Source organism: Erinaceus europaeus, chromosome 13 (assembly GCF_950295315.1).
Source record: "Erinaceus europaeus chromosome 13, mEriEur2.1, whole genome shotgun sequence".
Classification (NCBI taxonomy): Eukaryota; Metazoa; Chordata; class Mammalia; order Eulipotyphla; family Erinaceidae; genus Erinaceus; species Erinaceus europaeus.
In genome coordinates, this window is record NC_080174.1 from 70,333,838 (window position 1) to 70,356,979 (window position 23,142).

At 48.8% G+C, this 23,142-nt stretch overlaps 1 protein-coding gene across 3 annotated transcripts in view; it reads left to right on the top strand.

Annotated features, from left to right (window-relative positions):
* The window catches only part of GRIK3 (glutamate ionotropic receptor kainate type subunit 3), a 250,241-nt gene that overhangs the window by 154,424 nt on the left and 72,675 nt on the right, over positions 1-23,142 (top strand). For all 3 annotated transcript variants that reach the window (XR_009553877.1, XM_007537496.3, XM_060206191.1), the window contains 3 exons: positions 6,616-6,873; positions 13,313-13,494; positions 16,623-16,676. Coding sequence is in view for 2 of the 3 variants with exons in the window: in XM_007537496.3 (XP_007537558.1) it covers positions 6,616-6,873; positions 13,313-13,494; positions 16,623-16,676 (494 nt within the window). In the remaining variant the exon portion in view is untranslated. The remainder of the gene's footprint in view (positions 1-6,615; positions 6,874-13,312; positions 13,495-16,622; positions 16,677-23,142) is intronic.

Consider the following 23,142-nt stretch of genomic DNA (forward strand, 5'->3'; position numbering starts at 1 on the left):
CTGAATCCAGAGAGAGAGAGAGAAAGGAGGGTTTGAAGCTGAATCCACAAGCATGGTAAACCCTGCTTTCTAATGAATGAGTGATCACTCAAGCCTGCATACACATTTGAGTCTTCTTCTTTCACCTTCCAGTATCCATGGGATGCATCTGTGTTGTTACATATGGCAGTAGTCCATTGTTATACATGACTGTAGAGTGTACATTATATGAACATATCACACATTTTTGGGGACGAAAACAGAGAAAGCAGAGAGGCAGAAGGTGAGAGAATGTGGAAGAGACCATAACACTGAAGCTTTCTTCACTACAGTGGGAACTGGGCTTGAACCTGAGTTGTGCACACAACAAAGCAGCACACTGTCCAAGTGAGATATTTTTCCAACCTGAATATATCATATACATATTTTTAAAAACTGAATTTTCCATTGGCATTTCTGAGTTCATTCCATTTGGGGCTATGCACTAGTGCCGCTATGAACACTCTTATCTCTTGGTGCACAGAAGTGCCCATTTCTTATTGGCTACAGACCCAGGAGTGGGAGGATAAGACCATAGGATATCTATCTGTTTAGTCAGTTATCCAAAGATGCTGGATCAGTCTGGACTCCCTCCAGCAATGCATGGCATCTGCATTTGCTCTACACATCTACTTATTGTTGGTAAAGTCCATTTTCTTTCTGAAATCTTGACTATGTTTGGTGATTTATGTAGTGGGTTTTTCAGTGGGGTAATTATTTTGTGTTTCCCTGGTGGCCAGAGATGCTGAGCATCTTCTCATATCCTAATAGACCATTTGAATCTTCTTTTTCCTGTACTATCTTCTTGATCCTTTTGACCACTTTAAAAATTGCATTACTTGTCACTTCTTATTGATTGTCAGCAATCTTCTCAACCTCCTGGGTAAGAGTCCTTTGTTGGATATATGTACTGCATATATCTATTGCAGATGAGCCTGCCTATTCATTCACCCAGTAGTATCTCTTGAGGAACAAAGTTCTTCATTTGAAACACTCCAGTTTGTCAATATTTCCTACTAGGGCTAATGCATTTTGTGCTCTTTCTTCTCTGTCCCAGAGCCATGAAGACTATCTCCAATATTTTCTAGAAGCTCTATTGTTTTATTTTTCCTCAGGAGTTCCACGATCTATCTCAAGCAGATTTTCTGTGAATGATGGGAGGTAGAAGTTGGAGATGAATTTTTTTTTTTCATACCAGGCTCATGGGAGTGAACACTGGTTCAATTTCTTAGGAGGACTGTCTGGTAATTCTGACTAGAGCTGAATGTATACTTTCAGGGGTGTGCCTTAGCTGCTTAATAATGATCCAAAGATGGAGAAAAAAAGCTCATTGATAGGGGAATAGGTACACTGGGATACAGTTAATACAATGGGATTCGAATCAGTAATGAAAATGAACAAACTTACTATACACAAGTTTATACACAGCACCACAGATGCACTTCACAAATGTAATATTGGATGACTAAATAGAGGCCACATCTGAGGCAGGGAATCACATGAGTGAATATTTAAAAACAATTTTTATTATGTTTATTTTATTTATTGGCTAGAGATAGCCAGAAATCTGGAAAGGAGATGATAGGGAGAGGCAGAGAGAGATACTTGCAGTATTGCCTCACCACTCGCAAAGCTTTCCCCCTTCAGGTGGGGACTGGGGGCTCAAACCCGGTTCTTTGCACATTGTAACGTGTGTGCTCAACCAGATATGCCACTACTCAGTAGTCCCTGTATTTTTTTTCTTTTATTTACGAAAGCACTGCTCAGCTCTGCCTTATGGTGGTGATGGGGATTGAACCTGGAGCCTCAGAGTCTCAGAGCCTCAGGCATAAAAGTCCTTTTGCATAACCATTATGCTGTCTTCCTGGTCCCATGTGCAGTGGGTAGTAACTACAAAGGGAAAGAATACCTTTTGAGGTGTGGACAGTGTTCTACATTCTGATCCAAATAGTAGTTTTATGACTGCAGTTATATATCAAAAGCATAAAATATGAATTTAAAATTAATGTGTTTTATTACATTCTATCTCAATAAAAAGAAGTGTCCCCTCTCCACCACCACTTTCTCTTAATATCCCTCTGCTAATATACCTAAGAAAGACCCCCTGCTGTGGCCAGAAGCACCACTGTCTGACCCTGGAGGCATGTCAGCTATTAGATCATGTTTCCTATTAGGTCCCTTCCACCCTCCAGGGAACCCTACTTTCCTGTGGTCTCTATTTTTCCTTTTGATCTTTGGTTTTTAAAAATGTATTCCTCAGGAGCATCGTTAGGAGTCTCCGAGGGGGATGAACTGGGTCTAATTCTCATTAACCTGATGCGAATTCATTTTCCCTGGGCAGAGCTGCCCATCACAGCTCCCCTGCTTACACGCTGCCCCCCGCCACATACAGCTGCTTGCTTGAGCAGGTAGAAAGGCACAGAGCCTGGCACCACCTGCCCCCAGCTCTGGCTGAATTCATCTTTCCCACCACATCAGGCCCAGGAGGCCCTTTCCTATTAAAAAGGACTTTCACTTATTGTCTTCATTTGAAAATGTTTTGTGGAAAATTAAAAGATGAAGAACTGCCAGGCAGTGCCCGAGCCAGCAATCCAGAGAGTCTGTGTTTCCTTCCAAGCCTGACCGGAGCGGGCCTGGAATCGACCCAGCACTCCCCAGGCTCCTCTGCCTTCAGTTATTCTCTGGGCTGCTCAATTCCTTTCAAGACACAAATTGATTGGGATAATTTTTGCTATAACTACAATTGCCATGGAAAGGGGGAGGGGAGTCACATTCAGCCTGTGGATTCCTGCAAAGACTGTGAACCACTGAGTTACTATAAAATGACCAGAAAATGGATTCAAAATTGAAGCCACAAATAATGTAATTACTGCAGTGTGTGCTTAGGAACTGCCAGAACAAGGGTTTGCTGCTGCCCTGGAAACATCTGGAGGTAAGACTGTTGCTACTGCTGCTTCTATAACCCTACTCTGGTCCCCTTGAGGAGACCATGCTCTTCCAGACTACAAACCTTTCTGATGGTGGAAGGAACATGAAAGGGAAAAGAAGTGGGATGTGGAGAGAGGTCAGGAACAGCACGTGAAAGATGGGACAGATGTCTCCTGCCACCCAACAAGGAGGTCTAATCACTGCATTTCTGGCAGAATGAGACCCAGTGTGGCCATCATTACCATATCTCCATCATCGCCACGACTGTCAACACCAACATACCATTTCACAGTCACTGTCACCAGATCCACAGTGGCATAGCTCATTAACAATATCATCACCACCATCCACAGATGGACTCCAGTCACATCATCATCACCATTGCTGCCACAGCTGCATCATGTGTGTCACCATCATCTTCTCAACACCGTCAGAGTTGGTGTCACCTCCTTTCACATTCTTGCTGACATCACTGCCTTGGCTGTCATCACCAGTCTCATTATATTCATTCCTGTCATCAACAGGGGCCTTGTTTTCATCACCTCTCCTTGATAGTTATGTCTTGTCTCCGCCATTGTCATGACGTTGGCATACTTGTCATTGCCAGCCCACTGCTATGTTGTGGCATCAATGTCCTCGTCGGTTTCACCTCCATCAAAGCTGTCACTAGGATCATCCACCACATCTTACCTATGAGATGGCTTCACCATCACAGCTAACACTGCAGCAATGTTCTTCTTATCTTCACAATCAGTGTCAGAATTGCTTCTCTCAAAGTCATGCTTAACAGCCTTCTGTATCATCACAGTTTGTGTTTTAATTCTCTTTTCCCACTGCAGGGAAACGGGAGACCCAGACAGCAGACCTGGATAGGAAGCATGATCTAAGAGGTGGGGCCAAGTGAGTGTAGGGGTAACATTTACCTTCGTGCTCCAAGCTACTTGTCAAGCAAAGGGCTAGAAATGTCAGACTCTTAGAGATGGTAGTGGGATGGAGCAAAACTCAAAAACCACTCAAGTCATTGATCAAAAGGTGCTAGAGGTAAAGCAAGTGGAGACAGGAGGTTGTAGGACAGAAGCCAGGGCATCAGGGTATAGTTAGAAGGTATCACACCGAAGGCCAGGCTGTGATGAACCTGGTTGAATACACAGTTATCCTACACAAGGACCCAGACTCAAACCCTCCAGTTCCCACCTACATGGGAGAAGCTTTACAATGAGTAAAGTAGTGACAGGCATGTCTCTCTCTTTCTCCCTCTCTTATATCCTCTCCCTTCTCAATTTCTTTCTGCCTCTATCAAATAAAAAAAAATCAGGAAAAATGAATAAAATTATTTTAAAAGAATAGTTTGTAAACATTTTACAGAGCAAACAAACAAGGTTCTAAGTAGAGGTAGGACGCAGAGCATGCCATCCATATGGTGAAGAAGGCATGACTGTGACCAGGCCTGGACAGCTGTCATCCATGGCCCCACCTCCTCCACGTTGCTATCTAGGCTCCATGGCTACACATCCTCCTGCATGAAGAGGAGAGCACAGGTCAAGTAATGACCTCCTTGGGCTGAGGGTGCTGAAAAAAAGGCCTGTCCCAATAAACCAGGCAACTTGCCAGCAAGCCCAGACCTCCACTGCCGAGCATCTACAACCTCCGAGGCTCCTCCCACACGGAGTGCTGACATTCAGGTGGCAGCAACATAGACAAAACACTGTTTCTCTGACTTGAACTCTGGTCCCACAACTCCAGAAGCTCCCAGAAGTCAGGTGCCCTGCTGTGCACCTTCTCTTGCACTTGGCCTTGGCTGTGGGGCATCCAGGCCAGCAGCCCTCTGTACCTGCCCTGCCCCTCCCCAATCATAGGCTGTCCTGGCCTCTCCAGGTGGTTTCAGCAGTATCTTAACGATACCTGCCCCCACCTGCAGTGCTCAGGTCTTCACATAAGCCCCAGATGGTATTCTCTGGTGTTCTTGGGGGAGTACAAATATCAGGAAAAATAACTTCATTACATAACGTCACCTGTTCCCTGGAGCCAGTGAGGGAAGAGGAAGCAGAGGTCAATGAAGAGGAAAAATACTCTTCAGATTACATGTCCCAAAAGACTCAGAACTTCTCTGTCTATAGCTCCCTCAGTACCACCTCACTCCAGGCCCCCATCCTAGAGCTTGCCCCTTAGAATTTCTGTCCTTCTGGTCAGAGACTCCTCCCAGGACAAAGGTCAGTGAAACTGAGGGGGCTAGGTCCCAGGAGCCCATGCTGAGAGTCTTACTGTCTTGTTTGATCTTCCTGTGACCCGTTTCCTGGGGATAATGCAACCCCAGTTTCCAGATGCAAAAACTGAGATGTAAGGACCATCCCTTCCAGAGCTTCAGTTGCTGTTCAGGTCCCTTCTGGTCTTTGCTCCAAGTATCTAGAATAACCCAGAACTTCCTGCCCCAGGGACCCCATGTCTACTTCTAGGCTTGTAAGAGCCTCTCCCTGGGGGCATCTTCAAAGGGAGAGTTTTACTATCATGGCTGCATCTTTAGGTCCAGTCAAGAGGTGACCCAGGGGCCTCTGTTTGCAGGGGTGTGAACAGAGCTCACTCTTGGAAGAAGCAAGAACCCTAGTGACTCAAGGCAGGGCCAGGAGTCAGAGAAGGGGACAGGCAGGGCCCTGTGCTGCCTCACCTGTTCCTGTACCTGAAAAGATCTCCAGCCTTACCAGGCTGTTGTGAAGGTCTGTTGACAAGGCAAGTCAAAAGGCCACCTCTAGGCAACCACCTGTGACTGAGAACATGTAACTTTTTAAAATAAAAATAAACTTTTTTCCTTTCTTAAATAAAAAATTTAAAAAAAATAAACTTTTTAAAAGTTTATTTATTTATTTTTATAGAGTCAGAAATTGAGAGGGAAGGGAGAGACAAAGAGGGAGAAAGAAACACCTGCAGCACTGATTTACTACTCACAAAGCTTTCCCCTCGCAAGTGGAGACAAGGGGCTTGAACCTAGGTCCTTGTTCATTTTTAACATGTGAACTCTACCAAGTGCACCTTGGCCTGGTCCCCTTGACTGAGAATGTGCTGAGCTACGGGGCTTGTGGGCCTCCATTCACTCTCTAACCTTGGGCACTACAAGTGTTAGGGATGGACCAGAGCCCACAAGGTCATTACTGGCTGCTTGGGGCAGCCAGGCTGTGTCTGAGTCCTCTGAGTGGTGGTGCTCAACTCTCTCAGCTCCCTTTCCGTGCATCATATGTGCAGATCTGTGCTGTCAATGCTCTGTTGGTGAGTCCTGTAGGCTCTGGTAGATGGGAACTTAAGGATAAATTTTGATTCATGGTCATTTCTCAGGCTCCCAGGGGAGGGGTCCTGATATAGAGCCAGATGCCACAGTAATGACACCATCAAAGGTGACCTTTGCTGCCATCTTACAAATGCTGGGCTTGGGAGCTGGGTGGTAGCTCAACGGGTTAAGCGTAGGTGGCACAAATGCTGGGCTCAGGGTCCTTCCTGCATTATCCCACCTGCCCTTCGTGTGACCCCATTCTCTGGGGCTATTGCAACCCTTTCTTCCAGATACAGAAGCTGAGACTCAGAGACTGTCCCTTAGAGAGTTGTGGGTACCATGTTACCTGAGGGCCTATGGGACCTCCAGCTACAGCAGTGACCCCACATTGTCCCTTCCCTCTGCCATAGCCTGTGACCAGCTGGCCCTGGGTGTGGTGGCCATCTTTGGGCCGTCGCAGGGCTCCTGCACCAATGCCGTCCAGTCCATCTGCAATGCCCTGGAGGTGCCCCACATCCAGCTGCGTTGGAAGCACCACCCACTGGACAACAAGGACACCTTCTATGTGAACCTCTACCCTGACTACGCCTCTCTCAGCCACGCCATCCTTGATCTGGTCCAGTACCTCAAGTGGCGGTCAGCCACTGTGGTCTATGATGACAGTACAGGTGAGTAGCCAGGCCTGGCCAGGCTAGGTGAAGTGGGGAGAGGGGGAAAGAGACCCAGGATCAAGCTCTGGAGTGCTCCCCAAGCTTAACTGGCCCCAGCGGCAAGGTCCATACTCACACCCAAGATGCTTCGCCCTGTGTTCCCTCAGCCTTTTGCACACCTACCACACTCACAGCACATCCAGTCCCAGGCCACCTCACACCTCTCCACACTCTCACCTCCATCACCCAGCATGCTCATTTCTGCACTCAGGACCCACCTGAGCACCTGCATCCCCACCTGTGTAGCTGTGCCTACATCTGCCACCCAGCCTTTGAACCCCTTGCAGTCACACATTCCCACCCGCAGCAAGCATGCCAGCCCTGAACTGACTGCATGACTGAAACTAGCCAGGATGTGTCCAGGCTACTAGTGGAATAGCACAGAGCTTTTGTAGCTCTGCTTTCTCTTTCCAAAAACTCAAGTCCCAAGATATTCTTTAGCCCAGCTCCTTCAGAGAAAGAGAGAAAGAATGACCTTGGCAAATCACTTAACCCATCTGGCCTGCCTCTGTCCACATGTCAAGTCGAGAGCTAGGGCAGCCAGCCTGGAAAGAGAGCTTTCCAGCCCTCAATGGCCTGTGATTCAATGTCAGCTCTTGATTACCTCCTAATGGGGAAGGGGAACGAGAGCATCCTCAGAAAAGGCAGCTAGGGAGCTGTTTATATAACTCAAGATTAGACACTCATCCACTGAATTCTGGGCAGAACAGTATTGAAGGCTGCCCTCCCCTGTCCCTGCCCCCCTCCCCATCTGCGTTCAGTGCCCTTGTTATGAGATCTCTGCCACTGAGAGGTGCTCCTTCCCAGCTCCGGGTCACTTCTGGTGACTCTGCAGCCTCTGGATGTACTGTCCGCACACACCATCATCATGCTTGTCTGTCTTTCTGCCTGTTGATGTTTGTGTACTGTGAACTTTCGCTACTACATTCAGCACAGGACTTGGCAAAATGTAGATGGGTTAACTATTTGTAGGACAGACTAGAATAGAGTGGAGAATTAAATTGAAATAAACTATGATTAAACAATTCAGGAAAGGGCTGCCAAGATAGCTCATTTGGATAGTGCGCTGTTTTGCCAGGTGTGCCATCCAGGTTCAAATCCAGTCTGCACCACACTGGAGGAAGCTTTGGTGCTGTGGTTCCTTTTACCCTCTCCCTCTCTGCGTCTCTGTCTCTGTCAATAAAATAAAATAAATTTCAGGAAATAGTGAGGAGTGGGCAGTGATAAAGAAGAGTAAGTGAAGGCTTAGGGACCTTCTGGAAATAAACCTTATTGTAGGGAAGTGGATACCCACCCAGGGCTTATTAGCCATTCCAGGCTGTAAGTAGGAAGAACCAGGTGGCAGGTTTGCCAGTCAGAACTAAAGACACTGGGGAGAGGAAACTCTCTGGTCTTGTTTAGCCTGAACTGACTTGCTAGAGGACAGGGACCTAACTGGGCTTCCAAGAGGGAATGATAGGATGGAGAGCAGAGGGTTAGGAGAGTCAGGAGGTATTGCAGAGGAAGAGCCATGTGAGCATTGAGGAGGTAAGACTGTATTGACTTCTTACCAAGAAGACAGCTTGGCTTTGGAAGAGGATTCAGATGTGGTAGAAACCAAAGGAGTATTTCCTAAAAAAAACTCAGACCTCTTATTAGGGAGGAAAACCTGTCTCAGACCACTCCTGCAGACCACTCCCTGGATCCGTGCCTACTTCCCTGAGCATGGTCAGATGGGAATGGGACAGCCTTTGGCTCCTGCCAATCATGATTCTCTTCAGGACTGGCACCTCCCCAGCCAAACACAGCCGTGGTTGTCATAGCATGCTGGAAGGGGGCACAGTGGTTATATGCCTCTACGATAATTCTAAGAAGCCACTGCCTCTACTCCTAGATGCAGCAGCTTAGAACAATAAGCCCTTATGTTTCTCCCGAGTTTGTAGGCTCAGAGACCGGCTGAGCTTGGCTGGGCTTGACTGGATCACTTGCCAGCTTGGAGGTCTGCTGGTGGCCAGTTGATTTAGACTGGCCTGGGCTGGGATGTCAGGGGCAACTTGGTCTGCTCCCCCTGTCTGTCACCCTCCAGCAGGTTGGTCAGGTCTGTTGTTATGGCAATGGTGGTGATGCAAAGGAACAAGCCTGTTGTGCAGTCCCCTTGTGAGTGCCTGCTAGTGCCCTGTCTGTCAGTACCCCAGTGACCAAAACTAGTCCTAGGGGCAGACTCAGTGTGCTGGATGGTGCCTCCTGCCCGTGATTAAGGAAAGTCACAGCAGAGCTGCAGGAGGAGGGTGTGGGGAGAAAGAGAGGCTGAAGAGTTGGGGGTCATCACGATGATCTACTGCAGGGGGAACTTTAAAAATCTACCCAAAACCTAAGAGGTAGGTGTGACTCAGAGATGAGGAGAGATCAGCACCACTGAGAAAAAAGCTACTATGTGTAGTCCCCTAGAAGTAGGCGGGTCACAGGGAGAAGTGCCAGGATTAGGCAGAGGCAAGGGGCAAGGGGAAAGAAAGCAGGGGCCACAGTCTTTATCCCTACCGGAGTGGAAGTCATCAGGTGGGGAGCATCCCTCCCTGTTTGGCAGGAAGCAAACCACAGTTGTGGAGGCTGGTGTTTGCAGGGTGTGTTATATTTTTCTGCTCCTGGAATATCACAGGAAAGAAAGAGATGTAAACAGCTTTGGCTGTGAGCTGGCCCGATTGCAGAGCTCTAGAGTGACGTTTACAGGCACCCTCCATGCTCGCACTCTGAGCTTTTCTGTGTCCACCTCCTGCCTGATCTATGCATAAAATCACAGTTCATCACAGAGGCAGGGGCCCGGGCAAGGCAGGGGTGGAGATAAGGTCTCAGGTTTTGATTCCACTGCTTCCACGCTGTCAAAGTTCAAAGGGTCCCTCCACCTCGGCTGGCCTCAGTTTCTCTGTCTGTAACACGAGAACAAAACTCTCTCTCTTGCATGCCTTTTAGGACAGGGTGATTGCTAACTAGGGTAATGAATGCAGAAGTGTTTTGTAAGTGAAAAAGCACGATTCCAACAGCCATGATTCACTGCAGATATTTTGAGATTGATTGGGGAAGGAGCCGGGAAGGAAAGACCATCTCGGGCAAACAAAAGAGAGCCGTATCCTATGCTGGGGTGGGCTGAGCCAAACCCCTGGCCTCCTTGGGGAATACACTGATGGGAAGGAGCTCTGACATCTGCTTCTGGAGAATGTGGGTCACTGTACATTACATGGGACCATGCACTTGGCTGACAAGAAGGCTCTGGTCGCCTTGGCTGCAGCATCCCAGCCATCCCTGTCCTCATGTCCCGAGACCCCAAATCCCACAAGCCTGCTGATGCTGTGCATAATACTGAGAACAGGGCAAGAGGGAGCCAAGTGTGCACTCGGGGCCCCACAGGGTAGCAGGTGTGAGTGGGGAGGAACTTTTGGTCAGGCTGAGGATTTCTGGAATTAGTGTGGGGGGGGAGGGGTTACAGGGTATATATTGAGTGGGGCTCATGGCTCCTCCCTCCTCTGCTAATGTCAGCTAATAGCCTCTTCTTCTTCCCATTAAGCCTCATTAGAGACCCCAAGGCACCTGTTGATCCAGAACATTTCAGGGCTCTCAGTGCAGGCAGCTCAGTCAAGAACTTCAAGGGACTGGGAACTCCGGATGGCTTGAAGTTGTCACAAAGATTGATGAGAAGCTCCTTAATTAATTTATTTGTTCATTATTCTTTATTTGGTATAACAGAGAGAAATTGAGGAGGGAGAAGGGGAAAGAGAGAGAGAGAGAGACTAGTAGCACTGCTTCACTGCTTATGAAGTATGCCCCTTGCATGGAGGACCAGATTTAAATGTGGGCCTTTGAACACTATAGCATTCATGCTCAAGACTGGAAGCTCTTTGGGAAGCCTGGGACACAGACTGTTTTTTTTGAACTTCCAGTCCTCAGAATGGACATGGAGGGGCTGAGTAGACACAGGTCTGTATACAGAGATGGCTTTGGAAACAGGATCTGACTGGCAGACGGCTTTCGAAATGGGTTGAGGGAACTCTTGTGTAGATACTAATGCAATCATTGACTGTAAACTTGGATCTAGAATAGACAAGCTCAGGCAACAGAAGAGGGCCAGGGGAGGGTGTCTTCTGGCTGGTTTCATTGGAGAGCTCAGGAGTAAGTCCACAGATGTGCTTTTTGATAGAGAGGGTCAGATTGGTATCACAAGGACTTATTTTCTCTCTGTCCCCTGTTGGAGTCCTTCTCAGTTTCTATGTAGTGACGCCCAGACTTATGGTCACCATACTTGAAGTTGAGTGAGAAAGATCTGAGGGCAGATAGCTCATTGGATAAGATTTTGTCAAGCTTTGAACCCCAGCACCACATAGGCAATGCTCTATAGCACGAGAAGAAGCTCCTGTGCTATGATCAGTCTCTCTCTCTCTCTCTCTCTCTCTCTCTTCATTCTTTGTTTTCCTCCCTGAATGAAAAAAAAAGGTCCAGAGTGGTGATCTCAATCATGTGTAAGACCCTCACTCTGGGGGAAAAAAAAGAAAAAAGATGGAAGGGGGCATCTCTTATGCTCTAACAGAATTTCTTTAATTTTTATTTACTTTTTATTTTTTATTGAAAGTGGAGGCGGAACAGGAGAGGGAGAGAGAGAGAGACCCCTGCAACACTGCCTCGCCATTCATAGAGCTCCCCCCACCTCCTGCAGGTGGAAACTAGGGCCTTACACCTAGGCCCTCGCATATGGTGATGTGTGCGCTCAACCATGTGTGCCGTCGTCTGTCCCTCTAGTGGAATTGTTGGAATTCAGCCTGGTAGAACCAGCTAGTGTCACATATCCAGTTCTGAGTCCATACATGTGCCAAGCGAATATGGGTGCTTGTTGGCCAGGCTGGGGCAGCATACTGTGCCCCTGCAGCTGGGGACAGACCCTACCGTGACACATGGACTGAGCATGGGAGGGGTGGTTTCCAAAGGGAAAGCAGAGTGCTGCTGGGAGGAGAATGGAGCATGGCCCTCTGGGTAGTGCAGCCAGGGAGCAGGCACTGAGCCCTAAGTCCAGGGAGCTGAGAAGCTGGGGACCCTGCACTCCACTCTGTCCTCTTTCAGCCCCTCTGTACAGCGGAGATTGGGGGAAGCCAGTCTGCTTCCAGGCTAAACGGAGAGGAGTCAGCAAGAATAGACCTTGAAATAGGGATGGAAGTGAACTTAATTAGTCCTAAGCAAGCCATTTGTCTCCAGGAAGTGACATTCAGTTTTCCCTGGAAGTACCCAGATTAAGTGGTTTTGCAAAAATGCCAAGGTGGAGGATGGAGGAAAGAAAACAGCAAGTAATTCAATTATGGAAAAATGTGTGGAGCATCACCTAGGCATTAGGCCTTATACTGGGGGCCTGGTGGGGCAGCTTTAGGAGTCTGGGGCAGGATAAAGAGTGAGACAAGGCCGGAAGAGGTGAGTATGAGAGATAGGATACCTAGACGAGGGAGGCAGGGGAGGGGAGAGCTTGTCTGGACAGAGGAGTAGTAAAGGCAGGCTTCATGGAGGTGGTGACTGCATTGCAAGTGGATGAATGAATAAGGCTTACTGAGGCAGCCTGCTCTTGGGGGTAGGGTCAGGGCCTGGGCACACATGGCCTTATATATTTTAACACTTGTCACCCTGGAGTCTGGTGCTATCACTTGTGCCCTCAGTCTTGAATTAAGTCCCATGCCTAAGTTTCAGGGAGGTATAGGAATGAAGAAGGGACCGCCTATGATGCCATCTCCAAAGGTCTGAACACTCATTCATCCTGGGTCAGAGAGGAGCGGGTAGGTGTGTTCCTGGACCTGCTCCTCCCACACTGCCCAGTGGTCTTTTTTCTTTTTTCTTTCATTTTATTTGGTAGGACAGAGACAAACAGAGACGGGAAGGGGGACAGAGAGAAGGAGAAAGAAACACATATAGTAGTCTCACTGCACATGAAGCTCCCCCCCTGCAGGTGGGGACTGGGAGCTTAAACCCTCGCCTTTTTGCATGGTAGCATGTGCTCACCACCACCCAGCCCTGTGAGCCTGCTTTGAAGTCAACATGTTTGTACATATGTCTGCATGCTTTTATTGATATGTGAACACATGTGATAGCCTGTGTTCAATACATGTCCATGTGGCCCGACAGATGTCCTGTCTGCATCAGTATATATGTGCTTTTTGACCTGTGTTTGTGTGTGTGTATCTGCAGGTTGTACAGCTGTATGCACATGTCTGCGATTGATTGTGTACATGCCTGTCCTGGACACATGTGGCTGTGTGTATCCCTGTGTCTGGCATAGGCCTCATATCCATGTCTGAGTATGCCTGCGGTCCTGTGGCTATAGGCACACATGCATATGCAGAGCTGTGGACATGTGTGCGCGCATGTGTCTCTTGTGTCTTTGGGGGCCTCTCAGGGCTCATCCGACTGCAGGAGCTCATCATGGCCCCATCGAGATACAACATCCGCCTAAAGATCCGCCAGCTCCCCCTGGACTCAGATGACTCTCGGCCGCTGCTCAAGGAGATGAAGCGAGGCCGGGAGTTCCGCATCATCTTCGACTGCAGCCACACCATGGCCGCCCAGATCCTCAAGCAGGTGCGTGAGTGCCAGTCAGCGGGAGGGCAGGCTGGTCTCCACCTGCTGCTTCGCTTCTTCTGCCTCCCTTTCTGCAGGGATAGGCATGGCATAGGCTCAGGCCTGGTGCAGTTTGACCCTAGCTCTGCCTCTTTCTGGAACACTTGGTGTCACTCTCCTGTCACCGGGAGACTTTTGTGTACCACCAGCTCAGCTCTTCAGCAGCAGTGGGGAAGGAAAGGGACTTTGTTCCAGACATGGGTCAGTGTGATATGCTGGGAAGGAGCACTAGCTCCAGCAGCCACCTAAGGAATGAGGAAGTCACCCATCACCCCTTCCCAGGGTGCCTCAGCCAAGACTAAAACATTCGGATTCAAGCCAGCATTCTGTCTAAAAAGCCATTCATTCTCTGGTCCCAGGAAGCAGCCCTGCTAATTGAAGGAGACATTCTGTGGGCCTTGGGCACAGGACTGTGATGCAGGTAGTAGGGAGAGGTGACAGTCCAGGGATTGAACCAGGAAAAGGGGGGCAGTAATGCTTACAAGGCCTGGAGAAGCTCAAATTCCACCCACCATGAGGGCTCCACCAGGGATGCCCCATCCACGTGACAGCTTCCTTCTGCCTCCGGAGGAAGCCGTGTTGCACACCCCTTCACATGGCAGTGGTTAACAAGCTCATCTGACGGGGATCAGGCAGTGATGCATCAGGTAGAGCACATGTGCAAGAACCCAGTTTCAAGCCCCTGGTCCTCACCTGCAGGGAGGAAGCAGGGCTGCAAGTGTTTTTCCTTATCTGTCTCTCATTTCCTCTGTTTCTCACCCTCTATCAAAGAAAAAAAAGAGAAAGGGGGAGGAGCAGTCTTCCAGGAGCTGTGAAGTTATTGTTCAGGCATCTAACACCAGTGGTAATCCTGGTAGGAAAAAAAAAAAAAAAGCTCATTTAAGGATCTTGAGGGCCTGCAAGTTAGCTCACCTGGATATATTGTGCCTGCTTTGCCATGTGCATAACCCGGTGTTGGAGCAAGCCTCCCCACCACGTAGGAGAAAGCTTCCATGCTGTATTGTCTTTCCCTCTCCTTCTGTCCCTCTGTCCCTTTTTCTCTCTGTCTCTGTTTCTTTCTACCTGAAAAATCTCACCCCAGAGCAGTGAAACCCTGCCATTAACACTTCAGAAAGCTCATTTGAAGGGCTGTGTCCTCTGTCGGCCACCATGCCCAGCACGCCCTAGAGCAGGTGCCCTTGGAGTGAACCCCCACTGCAGCAGAGCAGAGCTCCCCCCTCCCACGGCCAGGGACTCAGCTCATTCCTGCTCCAACACAGATCCACAAGATGTGGGCATCCTTAAAGTCACTGTCCAGGAAATATAGGCTTCCCAGAAATCCCCTGCATATCCTTTCTTTCCCTGTGACAGTGTGTGTGACAGAATGATAGTGACAGCCCCTATATCAGTTGACTAAAGAGTCACTCTGTGCCAGGTCCGTAGCTCCCTATTCAGCACCACTCTGGGCAGCAGGAACAGCTTCCATGCCCGCCTTAGAGATGAGAACATTGGGGCACGAGACGAGGGGAAGGCCTTGGTCCCGAGGTCATCTAGTCAGGAAAGTGAAAGTTATTCTCAGATCTGATGTGAAAACTTGGGGGATTAAAACTGAAGACTCAGGGTCAGAGAGATATCTCACGTGGTAGAATGCCTGCATGCTGTGCACTAGACTCCAGTTCAAGGCATGGTACCACCAGAGAGATACTATGACAGCAGAGAAAGCTGGTGCTGTGGTCTCTCTTGTTCTTTCTTCATGTGAGCAAATAAGGTAGGACCCAGAATGGTGGAAGGCCTTATTTCCACCAAAAAAAAGAAAAGCGATTACAGAAATGAGACCTTCCACTTTCTGCACCCCATAATGATCCTGGGTCCATACTCCCAGAGGGATAAAAAATAGGAGAGCTTCCAATGGAAGGGGTAGGATGTGGAACTCTGGTGATGGTAATTGTACCTCTCTTATCCTATGGTCTTGTTGATCATTATGAAATCAATAAAAAAAAAATCCTCAAACTACATAAAAGTGAAGATTCCACAATCAGGGAGGTTGTGTGGGGCTCACATGCTTTGATCTCTTGACACCTCACATGACAGAATGGTGCTTTGGTCTCCTTTCTGAAAACCAAGAAAGAAATCTGAAACATTTAAGAGTCTGCTCAGCTCCACACTGAACTAAACAAAAACAGATATATCTGCTTGCTGAGAACTCCCCTGAGCCTTCCACGTGCAGTAGTGGGCTGTGACTACTCAAGAAGGGGACAAGGGGGCAGCATGCCACAGGTGCACCTGGTGACATTATTGCCCCCAGTATTCTGCAGAGCTCTGTCTAAAGTGCATTACAGTCACTAGAATGAGGGGCTGCCAACTTCTAGTAAGAGAGGGCATGGATCTCATGATAGCGGGTGACAACCGGTGGCCACGTGGTTGCCTCCCTGGTCATCCAAGGACCCGGAAGGCAGGGACTTCTCTGCCCTGTGAAAGAGTCTCAGGCTAAAGACAGATCCTGCACTGCTAGGGACCCCAGCTCTCCACACCTCTCCCTGCAATCAGTACAGTGAGTTCATTCAGTTGGATGCAGTTCTAAGACTCTGGAGAAGGTACTCTGGGAATGATTCCTTCTGCAACTCCCAAAGTGTGGCAAGTGCAGAAAGGTTCTTTCAAATTTATTTCATTTTCATGAGAGATAGAGAGAGTCCAGATTAATACTCAGCTCTGCCATGTGGTGGTGCCTGGATTGAACCTGGGGTCTCTGGTATGAATGTCTGGTGAGTTACTTCTCTACTACCTCCCAGACCAGAGATGCCCACTTAAGAGGCAGACAGTTGGGTCCCATAGAGTTTGGCATGAACCAAGGACCAGCATTTCACTCTGGCCTGGGTGTTTCTGTTGCACATTCTGGTGTGTAAATCCACACCCACCCACCGGCCAGTCATTGAAGCTGCTTTCAGAAAACATCCCCCCCCCCGTGAAGCCAGCCTTCCTCCACCCCCCTCCAGTCTGTCCTGCAACCCCAGTCCTCACTCCCCTAACATCACCCCCCACTGCTGGAGGTGAGGAGAGAGGTGCAGGTGCTGCCAATGCCGCTGAGGTGCTAACGCTGTGCTTTTCTGCAGGCCATGGCCATGGGCATGATGACTGAGTACTACCACTTCATCTTCACCACTCTGGTAATGTATCTCTACTGGCAAGCATGGGGGGGTGGTCCTTGGGGCCAGTCACTGCAGCTAGTGGTTCTTCAGGCTGAACTTGATTTCTTGAGCTGCAGGTATGGTCCCAGGCCAGGATGGAAAAGGGTCTTTGCCACCTGTTCAAAGACCTAGGACATGAGACCTAGGACTCTGAAACCTGCCAGTATGATCACAGGCTCCTCTCCTTATTGGCTGCAGGATCATGGAGTGCGGGAGGGGTTTATCCCACCTCCTGGCCTCAGTTTCTTTCTCTGCAAAATGGGCATAAGAATGGCTTCTTCCTCCTGGGATTATGAGGACCAGATGAGCCAGGAAAGGAAACTACAGTGAAGATCTGTGACGTATTGGAGCTGATGGTTACTGTGACCCTCGACTCCCAGCCCACACACAGCCCTGGCAGCAACAGGACTTCCTGAGGCACCCACACTGGAATGCTTCCCTGTCAGCCAGGCCCACCCATCTGCAGGCCCCAAATGGGTCCTGTCTGAGCTCCAATACCCAGTGACATTGAAGCCCATTAGGACAGTTAGCTGTGGCCTGAGATCAGCAGATAAAGAGATTTCTGTATCAAAAAGGCACTGAGACCCAGTACCCAACCCCAGAACCCTCATTTTGAACCTTTCTTGGCTCCTGGGTAGCCATCCCAAGACTGGCATGAGCTGGGGAATTGCTAGCCATCTGATACTGGCAAAGCTTCTGCAGTATGCATGGGCCTGGCCATGCAGCTCTCAGACCTCTGGTTGTGTTCATTCATTTATCTAGAACCCAGTTAGCACTCCTCACCTGCACTTGTGCTCAGTAGATGACCTCAAGATAAGGGGACTGAGGCCCTCCCTGACCCCAAGCCGTTCCTTTCTTTGAAAAATATTTTATCTTTTTAATATTTCATTTTAATGATAGAAAGAGACAGAAACACAGACCAGAGCACTGCTCAGCTCTGGCTTATGCTGGTGCTGGGAATTGGACATGGGACCTTAAATCCTCAGGCATGAGAGTCTTTTGCATAATAACTATGCTATTTCCCCAGCCCTCTTTAGTTATTTTTTAAACTTAATTTTATTTTTATTTTTTCTTTGTTGGTAGAATTAATGGTTTACAGTCAACAGTAAAATACAGTGGTTTGCACATGTGTGACATTTCTTAGTTTTCCACATAATAATTCAACTCTTTTAACAAGAAAAAGAGAGAGAGACATGAGCACTGCTCAGCTCTGGCTTATGGTGGTGCTGGGGACTAAATCTAGGATTACAGAACCTCAGGAATGAAAACCTTTTTTTTTTTTTTTGCCTCCAGGGTTATTGCTGGGGCTCAGTGCCTGCACCATGAATCCACTGCACCTGGAGGCCATTTTTCCCCCTTTTGTTACCATTGTTGTTGTAGCCTTGTTGTGGTTATTACTGTTATTGTTGATGTTATTCATTGTTAGATAGGACAGAGAGAAATGGAGAGAAGAGGGGGAAACAGAGGGGGAGAGAAAGACAGACACCTGCAGACCTGCTTCACCGCTTGTGAAGCGACTCTCCTGCAGGTAGGGAGCTGGGGGCTCGCACCAGGATCCTTAAGCCAAGCCAGTCCTTGCGCTTTGCGCCATGTGTGCTTAACCCACTGTGCTACCACCCAACCCCCCTGAAAATCTTTTTGTACAACTATTACGTTATCTCCCTGGCCTAAGCAACTCCCTTCTTAGCCAGTCTATGCTTCTCTGTCCAGCCCACTGGGCAGGCTTGTGACATGAGAGGCCAGGACAGACAGCATGGGGCACAATAGTGTGAGATAGGCTGTACAGGAAAGCAGATGTTTGAACTGGGCCTCAAGGATCAATAGGAATTTGCCAAGTAGAGAGAAAGGAAGAGTATTCCATATAGAGAGAACAATATAAACAACGGCCAAGAGGCAGGGAGGGCTTCACTAGACTGAGAATAGACTGCTCATTCCTCAATGGACTGATAGCAGACCACTATAGGTGTGACATTGGTTGGAAGTGGCCAAGGTGGTAGCAGGCATAGGACAGCACTACAGTTGGCTGTGTCACAAGTGAGGGTTTTATCCTCTGAGAGTTGCTTATGAAGCACTGACCAGTGCACCAGTGCTTGTTCCTGACCACTGCACCCTTTGCCCTACAGATGACTCAGGGACCATCCTGCACAGGCTCCGGCTCCAGGACTCAGACCTGCCAAAACCTTGTTGGGAGAAAGGAGTCCCAGAAGCTAGTAACTGAGGGCAGGCACCTTGTCTGTTGAGTCTCCCTCCAGAGTCTAGCTGGGGTCTCCCTGTAGTGCCATTTCCTGGAGAGCCTTTGGAGGCTGGAGAGGAAGGCCAATGGACCCCCAGTATTCTGCCTCTGATGGGGCAGGAAGCAGGACAGAGACACGGGGTTGGAAAGCAAGGTGGAGCATGTCCAAGGCATGTCCCAAGCATCACAGCCCCCTCCCCAGCATGGTGACCTCTCCACCACATGTTAATTCTGAAGCTGGTGACCAGCTTCTGGGTCCTGAAGAGTTCCAGCCAGTCCTGTGTGATCTCTCTTCTCACGTGTTCACTTCCCTGGGTCCTCAGCACCCTGGATTGCCATGGTAAAGCTTTGGGGTTCACAAAGGTCAACGTGAAGACTAGACAAAGGGGAGACATGCAAATGCTATAGGATGAAGGTGTCCCCTGTAGAACACCCTTCACCTCCCCACTCAGGACAGGATAGGGACTGTGAACACCAGAGGCAGAGATAAGGATAGGAGTCCCCCCTACCACCTGTTAGCTGTACCCACGGGCTGCTTACTAACCCACTGGGAGCTTGGTTTTCTTGCCTGTAAAATGAAAATAAACATGTGATGTTTCTAGGTCTTAGATCCCTCCCTCATTCCATCTTTTTCATTTCAAAACTTTTATTTATTTATTTATTTATTTATTTATTTATTTATTTATTTAACAGTGACAGAGAAATTGAGAGGGGAAAGAGAGAGAGGTAGGGAGAGAGAAAGGAAGAAAGAGAGAGAGAGAGACTGAGACCTTCAGCACTGCTTCACCACTTGTGAAGCTTCCCCCCATGTAGGTGGGGACCACTAGCTTAAACCTAGACCCTTGCACCTTGTGTCATGTGCTGTCAATCAGCTGTGCCACTACCCAGCCCCCTAAGGTTTTTTTTTCATTTTATGGAGCAGGAATCACTAGAGTAGACTCATGTCACCCCAGGTTCTATAGAGCCAGCCCACCAGAGCAAGCTCACAGGATGGATCTGGCTCCAGTGCTGCGCCAGCCAGTGCCATTGGCTGTGGTGGCTCCCACTCTGTCCTGGAACCATTTGGTTCCCTCTCTCCAGCTCTCTTTGGCTGATGCTCTTTCCTCAAAATGTCAGTTCCCTGGAGACTCACTCCAGTATATCACAATTGCCCTGGGTTTGTCATACCCTAGCTGACCACCCACTCACCACTGCCACTTCTTAACACTGCTTTGTCCCAGTGGTAGCCACCACGTGCCCCAGGTCACATTGTGAACCTATATCCAGCACTTCTGGCACTATTTCTGGCACTTCTCAATTGGGTCACCACATGGCATTTGAGACTGCAGAGGTCACCATGGCAGAATGTCCTGCCCATGATAAAGTGTATAGCGCTCCTGTCACCACTCACTCATTTCCAGGATTGATGACAAATAGGCAAATGCCATACTGCATTTTCAGATGCATCCTGATTGGGTTCAGATTGAGGGCTCCACCTCTATGACAGGTGACAGATCTTTGGAATATTGGCTGGGCTCTAGCGGGTGGAAGGAGGTTTGAAATGGGCTCACAGGCATGACCACCAAACAGCAGGACTTCATCACTGGTGCTTCCTTTAGAAGTAGTGGCAGGCCCCGTGTAGACAGGAAGGTGAAGGGGATCTCTCTCTCTCTCTCTCTCTCTCTCTCTGTGTGTGTGTGTGTGTGTGAGAGAGAGAGAGAGAGAGAGAGAGAGAGAGAGAGGAGGTCCGATCAGGTCAGGGCTGAGAGTCCAAAACTTCAGATCCTGCTAGTCCCCTCAACCCTAAGATGATGCTTCTTTGGCTATGGAATGAGAGCAGGAGCAGATGGAGGTACTCTGAACGGATTGTCTGGAGCAGGGTGAGAAAGAGACTCAGGAAGAGTTTAACTGCAGGCCCCGTGTAGACAGGAAGGTGAGGGGGATATCTCTCTCTCATTCTCTCTCTCTCTCTCTCTCTCTCTCTCTGTGTGTGTATGTGTGTGTGTGTGAGAGAGAGAGAGAGAGAGAGAGAGATCCCCCTCACCTTCCTGTCTACATCTGTGTGTGTGTATGTGTGTGACAGAGATCTCCCTCACCTTCCTGTCTACATATCTCTCTCTCTCTCTCTCTCTCTCTCTCTGTGTGTGTGTGAGAGAGAGAGAGAGAGAGAGAGAGAGAGAGATTCCCCTCACCTTCCTGTCTACACGGGGCCTGCAGTTAAACCCTTCCTGAGTCTCTCACCCTGCTCCAGACAATCCGTTCAGAGTACCTCCATCTGCTCCTGCTCTCATTCCACAGCCAAAGGAGCATCATCTTGGGGTTGGGGGGACTAGCAGGGTCTGAAGTGTTGGACCCTCAGCCCTGACCTGATTGGATCATCCAGGTAAGGTTCTGGGGAAGGAAATACTCCAGTACCCCCCCCCCAAGATTAATGCTATTACACCTGAGGTCAGGGTTAGCAATCTCTAAGTCAGGCACATGTCCTAGTGTCCTGGAGGTCACCTCTAGTCCTGGTCAGTGTCCTTTTCTCCAATGCTTTAATTTTCTGAATTTATTCACTCCTTCATTTGTTCACTCATCCAGAAGCTTTATGTAAATGCTCTCTGAAGTCCAGGTATCAAGCTAGGCTCTTGTGTGGGAAGGGTGCTATGATAAAACCAATACAAATTCACTGGTTGGTAGGCTTCACCCAGACATTTAAAGATCAAGGGCCTTACCTGATTCACCTCTACGTCTCTAGGTCCCAAATAGAGCCTGGCACATAACAGTTTCTGCATATACATTAATATACATATTAATTAATGTTGTGCATATACATTAGTGCATGCATAGGCGAAACCACACAGAGTGAAAAGGTATCCCTGAAAATACCAACATCCTCATCATAGTAACAATTTAAGACCACAGACAGCACCCCCTGTAGACTTCACACTACTTTGCCCCCAGCACCACATGGCAACATCATGTATAGCACCAGAGGAAGCTTCAAGAATGATAGAAGGGTGCTGTGGTATTTCGTCTCCCCCTCATTCTCTGAAATTATTTGGGAAAAATGTCCCGCAAGACAGTGGGATTGCCCATGCCAAGTCCCCAGTGAGCAAAAACAAAACTAAAAAAGACCAGAGACTGGAACCAGTATGCCCAAGTTAGATTCAAGATTATTTCATTTCTCTGTGACTTACAGAGAGGGAGATGGAGACACCTATGAAATGGTCACAGTGACAGTATTACCTCAGGATTGTTCTACTGAACATTACATATGCTAACGCCAGTGAATCTCAGAGCATTGTTGGGCATTTAGTGCCATGTAAGTGTTAACTCAATCAATTAAATAAACCAGGCTATGTTTCCTGTGTACTCAGCATTCCTTCATTTCAGCTGCAACAGTGCCCCCAAGGGAGGAGTGGGGCTTCGAGTTCCACAGAGAAGTAGAAACTGAGGCTGGGCTCACCAGCAATGGGGCCTAGTAAGGCTTTCTACCCGCTGGGAGTTGTCCAGCCTGGAAGCCCGCTGCGGAAAGCAGTCATGCCAGAATCTGCAGGAAGCATTGCTTGGCCTCCTCTGGTAGCTTCAGCTCCTCACAGCTGAGATGGTCTGGACCTGGTGATTGACACTAATAGAGGGCAGCAGAGCCTCCACAAACCCCTCAGCATCTCTGCTTCACAGGTCCACATCCCTTTCTGCACATCGATGATTCTTCTCCTCCTCCTAGGCCACCCGGTGCTCCCTATTGACAGCTGGGGAAAGTTGGGACCAGAGGGGTTAAGTGATTTGCCCCAAAGCTCACAGCAAAGCAGTCATGGGAACCTGGATTCCTGACTTCCAGTCTTGCCCCTGCAGTCTGAACATTTGTACAAGCAAGTGTGTGCATGAGAGAGTCAGATATCTCTCAGTCTCCCTGCCCTCCCTCAGGACAGGAGGTTCAGCCCCAGGATTCACTCCCTCAGCCCATGTTCCACTTCCAGCTCCAGTACCAACATCGTCCCATGTGGCCCTGTTGGCCCAGAAAGCTGCCTCTTGCCTCTGCCTCATGCCTCTGCCTCATCTTGCACATTGGTCAGTCCTGGCTGCTCTGGGCTGGGAGGGCAGTGGCATCTGGCATTTTTCTACTTTCCCTTTGGCGCCCCAATTCTTCACCTCCAGGGGGTAAAAAAAAAGAAGTTTCCAAACTTGCTTCTTCCATGCAGAAGACATTTTAATTACCCCAGCTGCCATTATCTGCTGCAGCCAGCT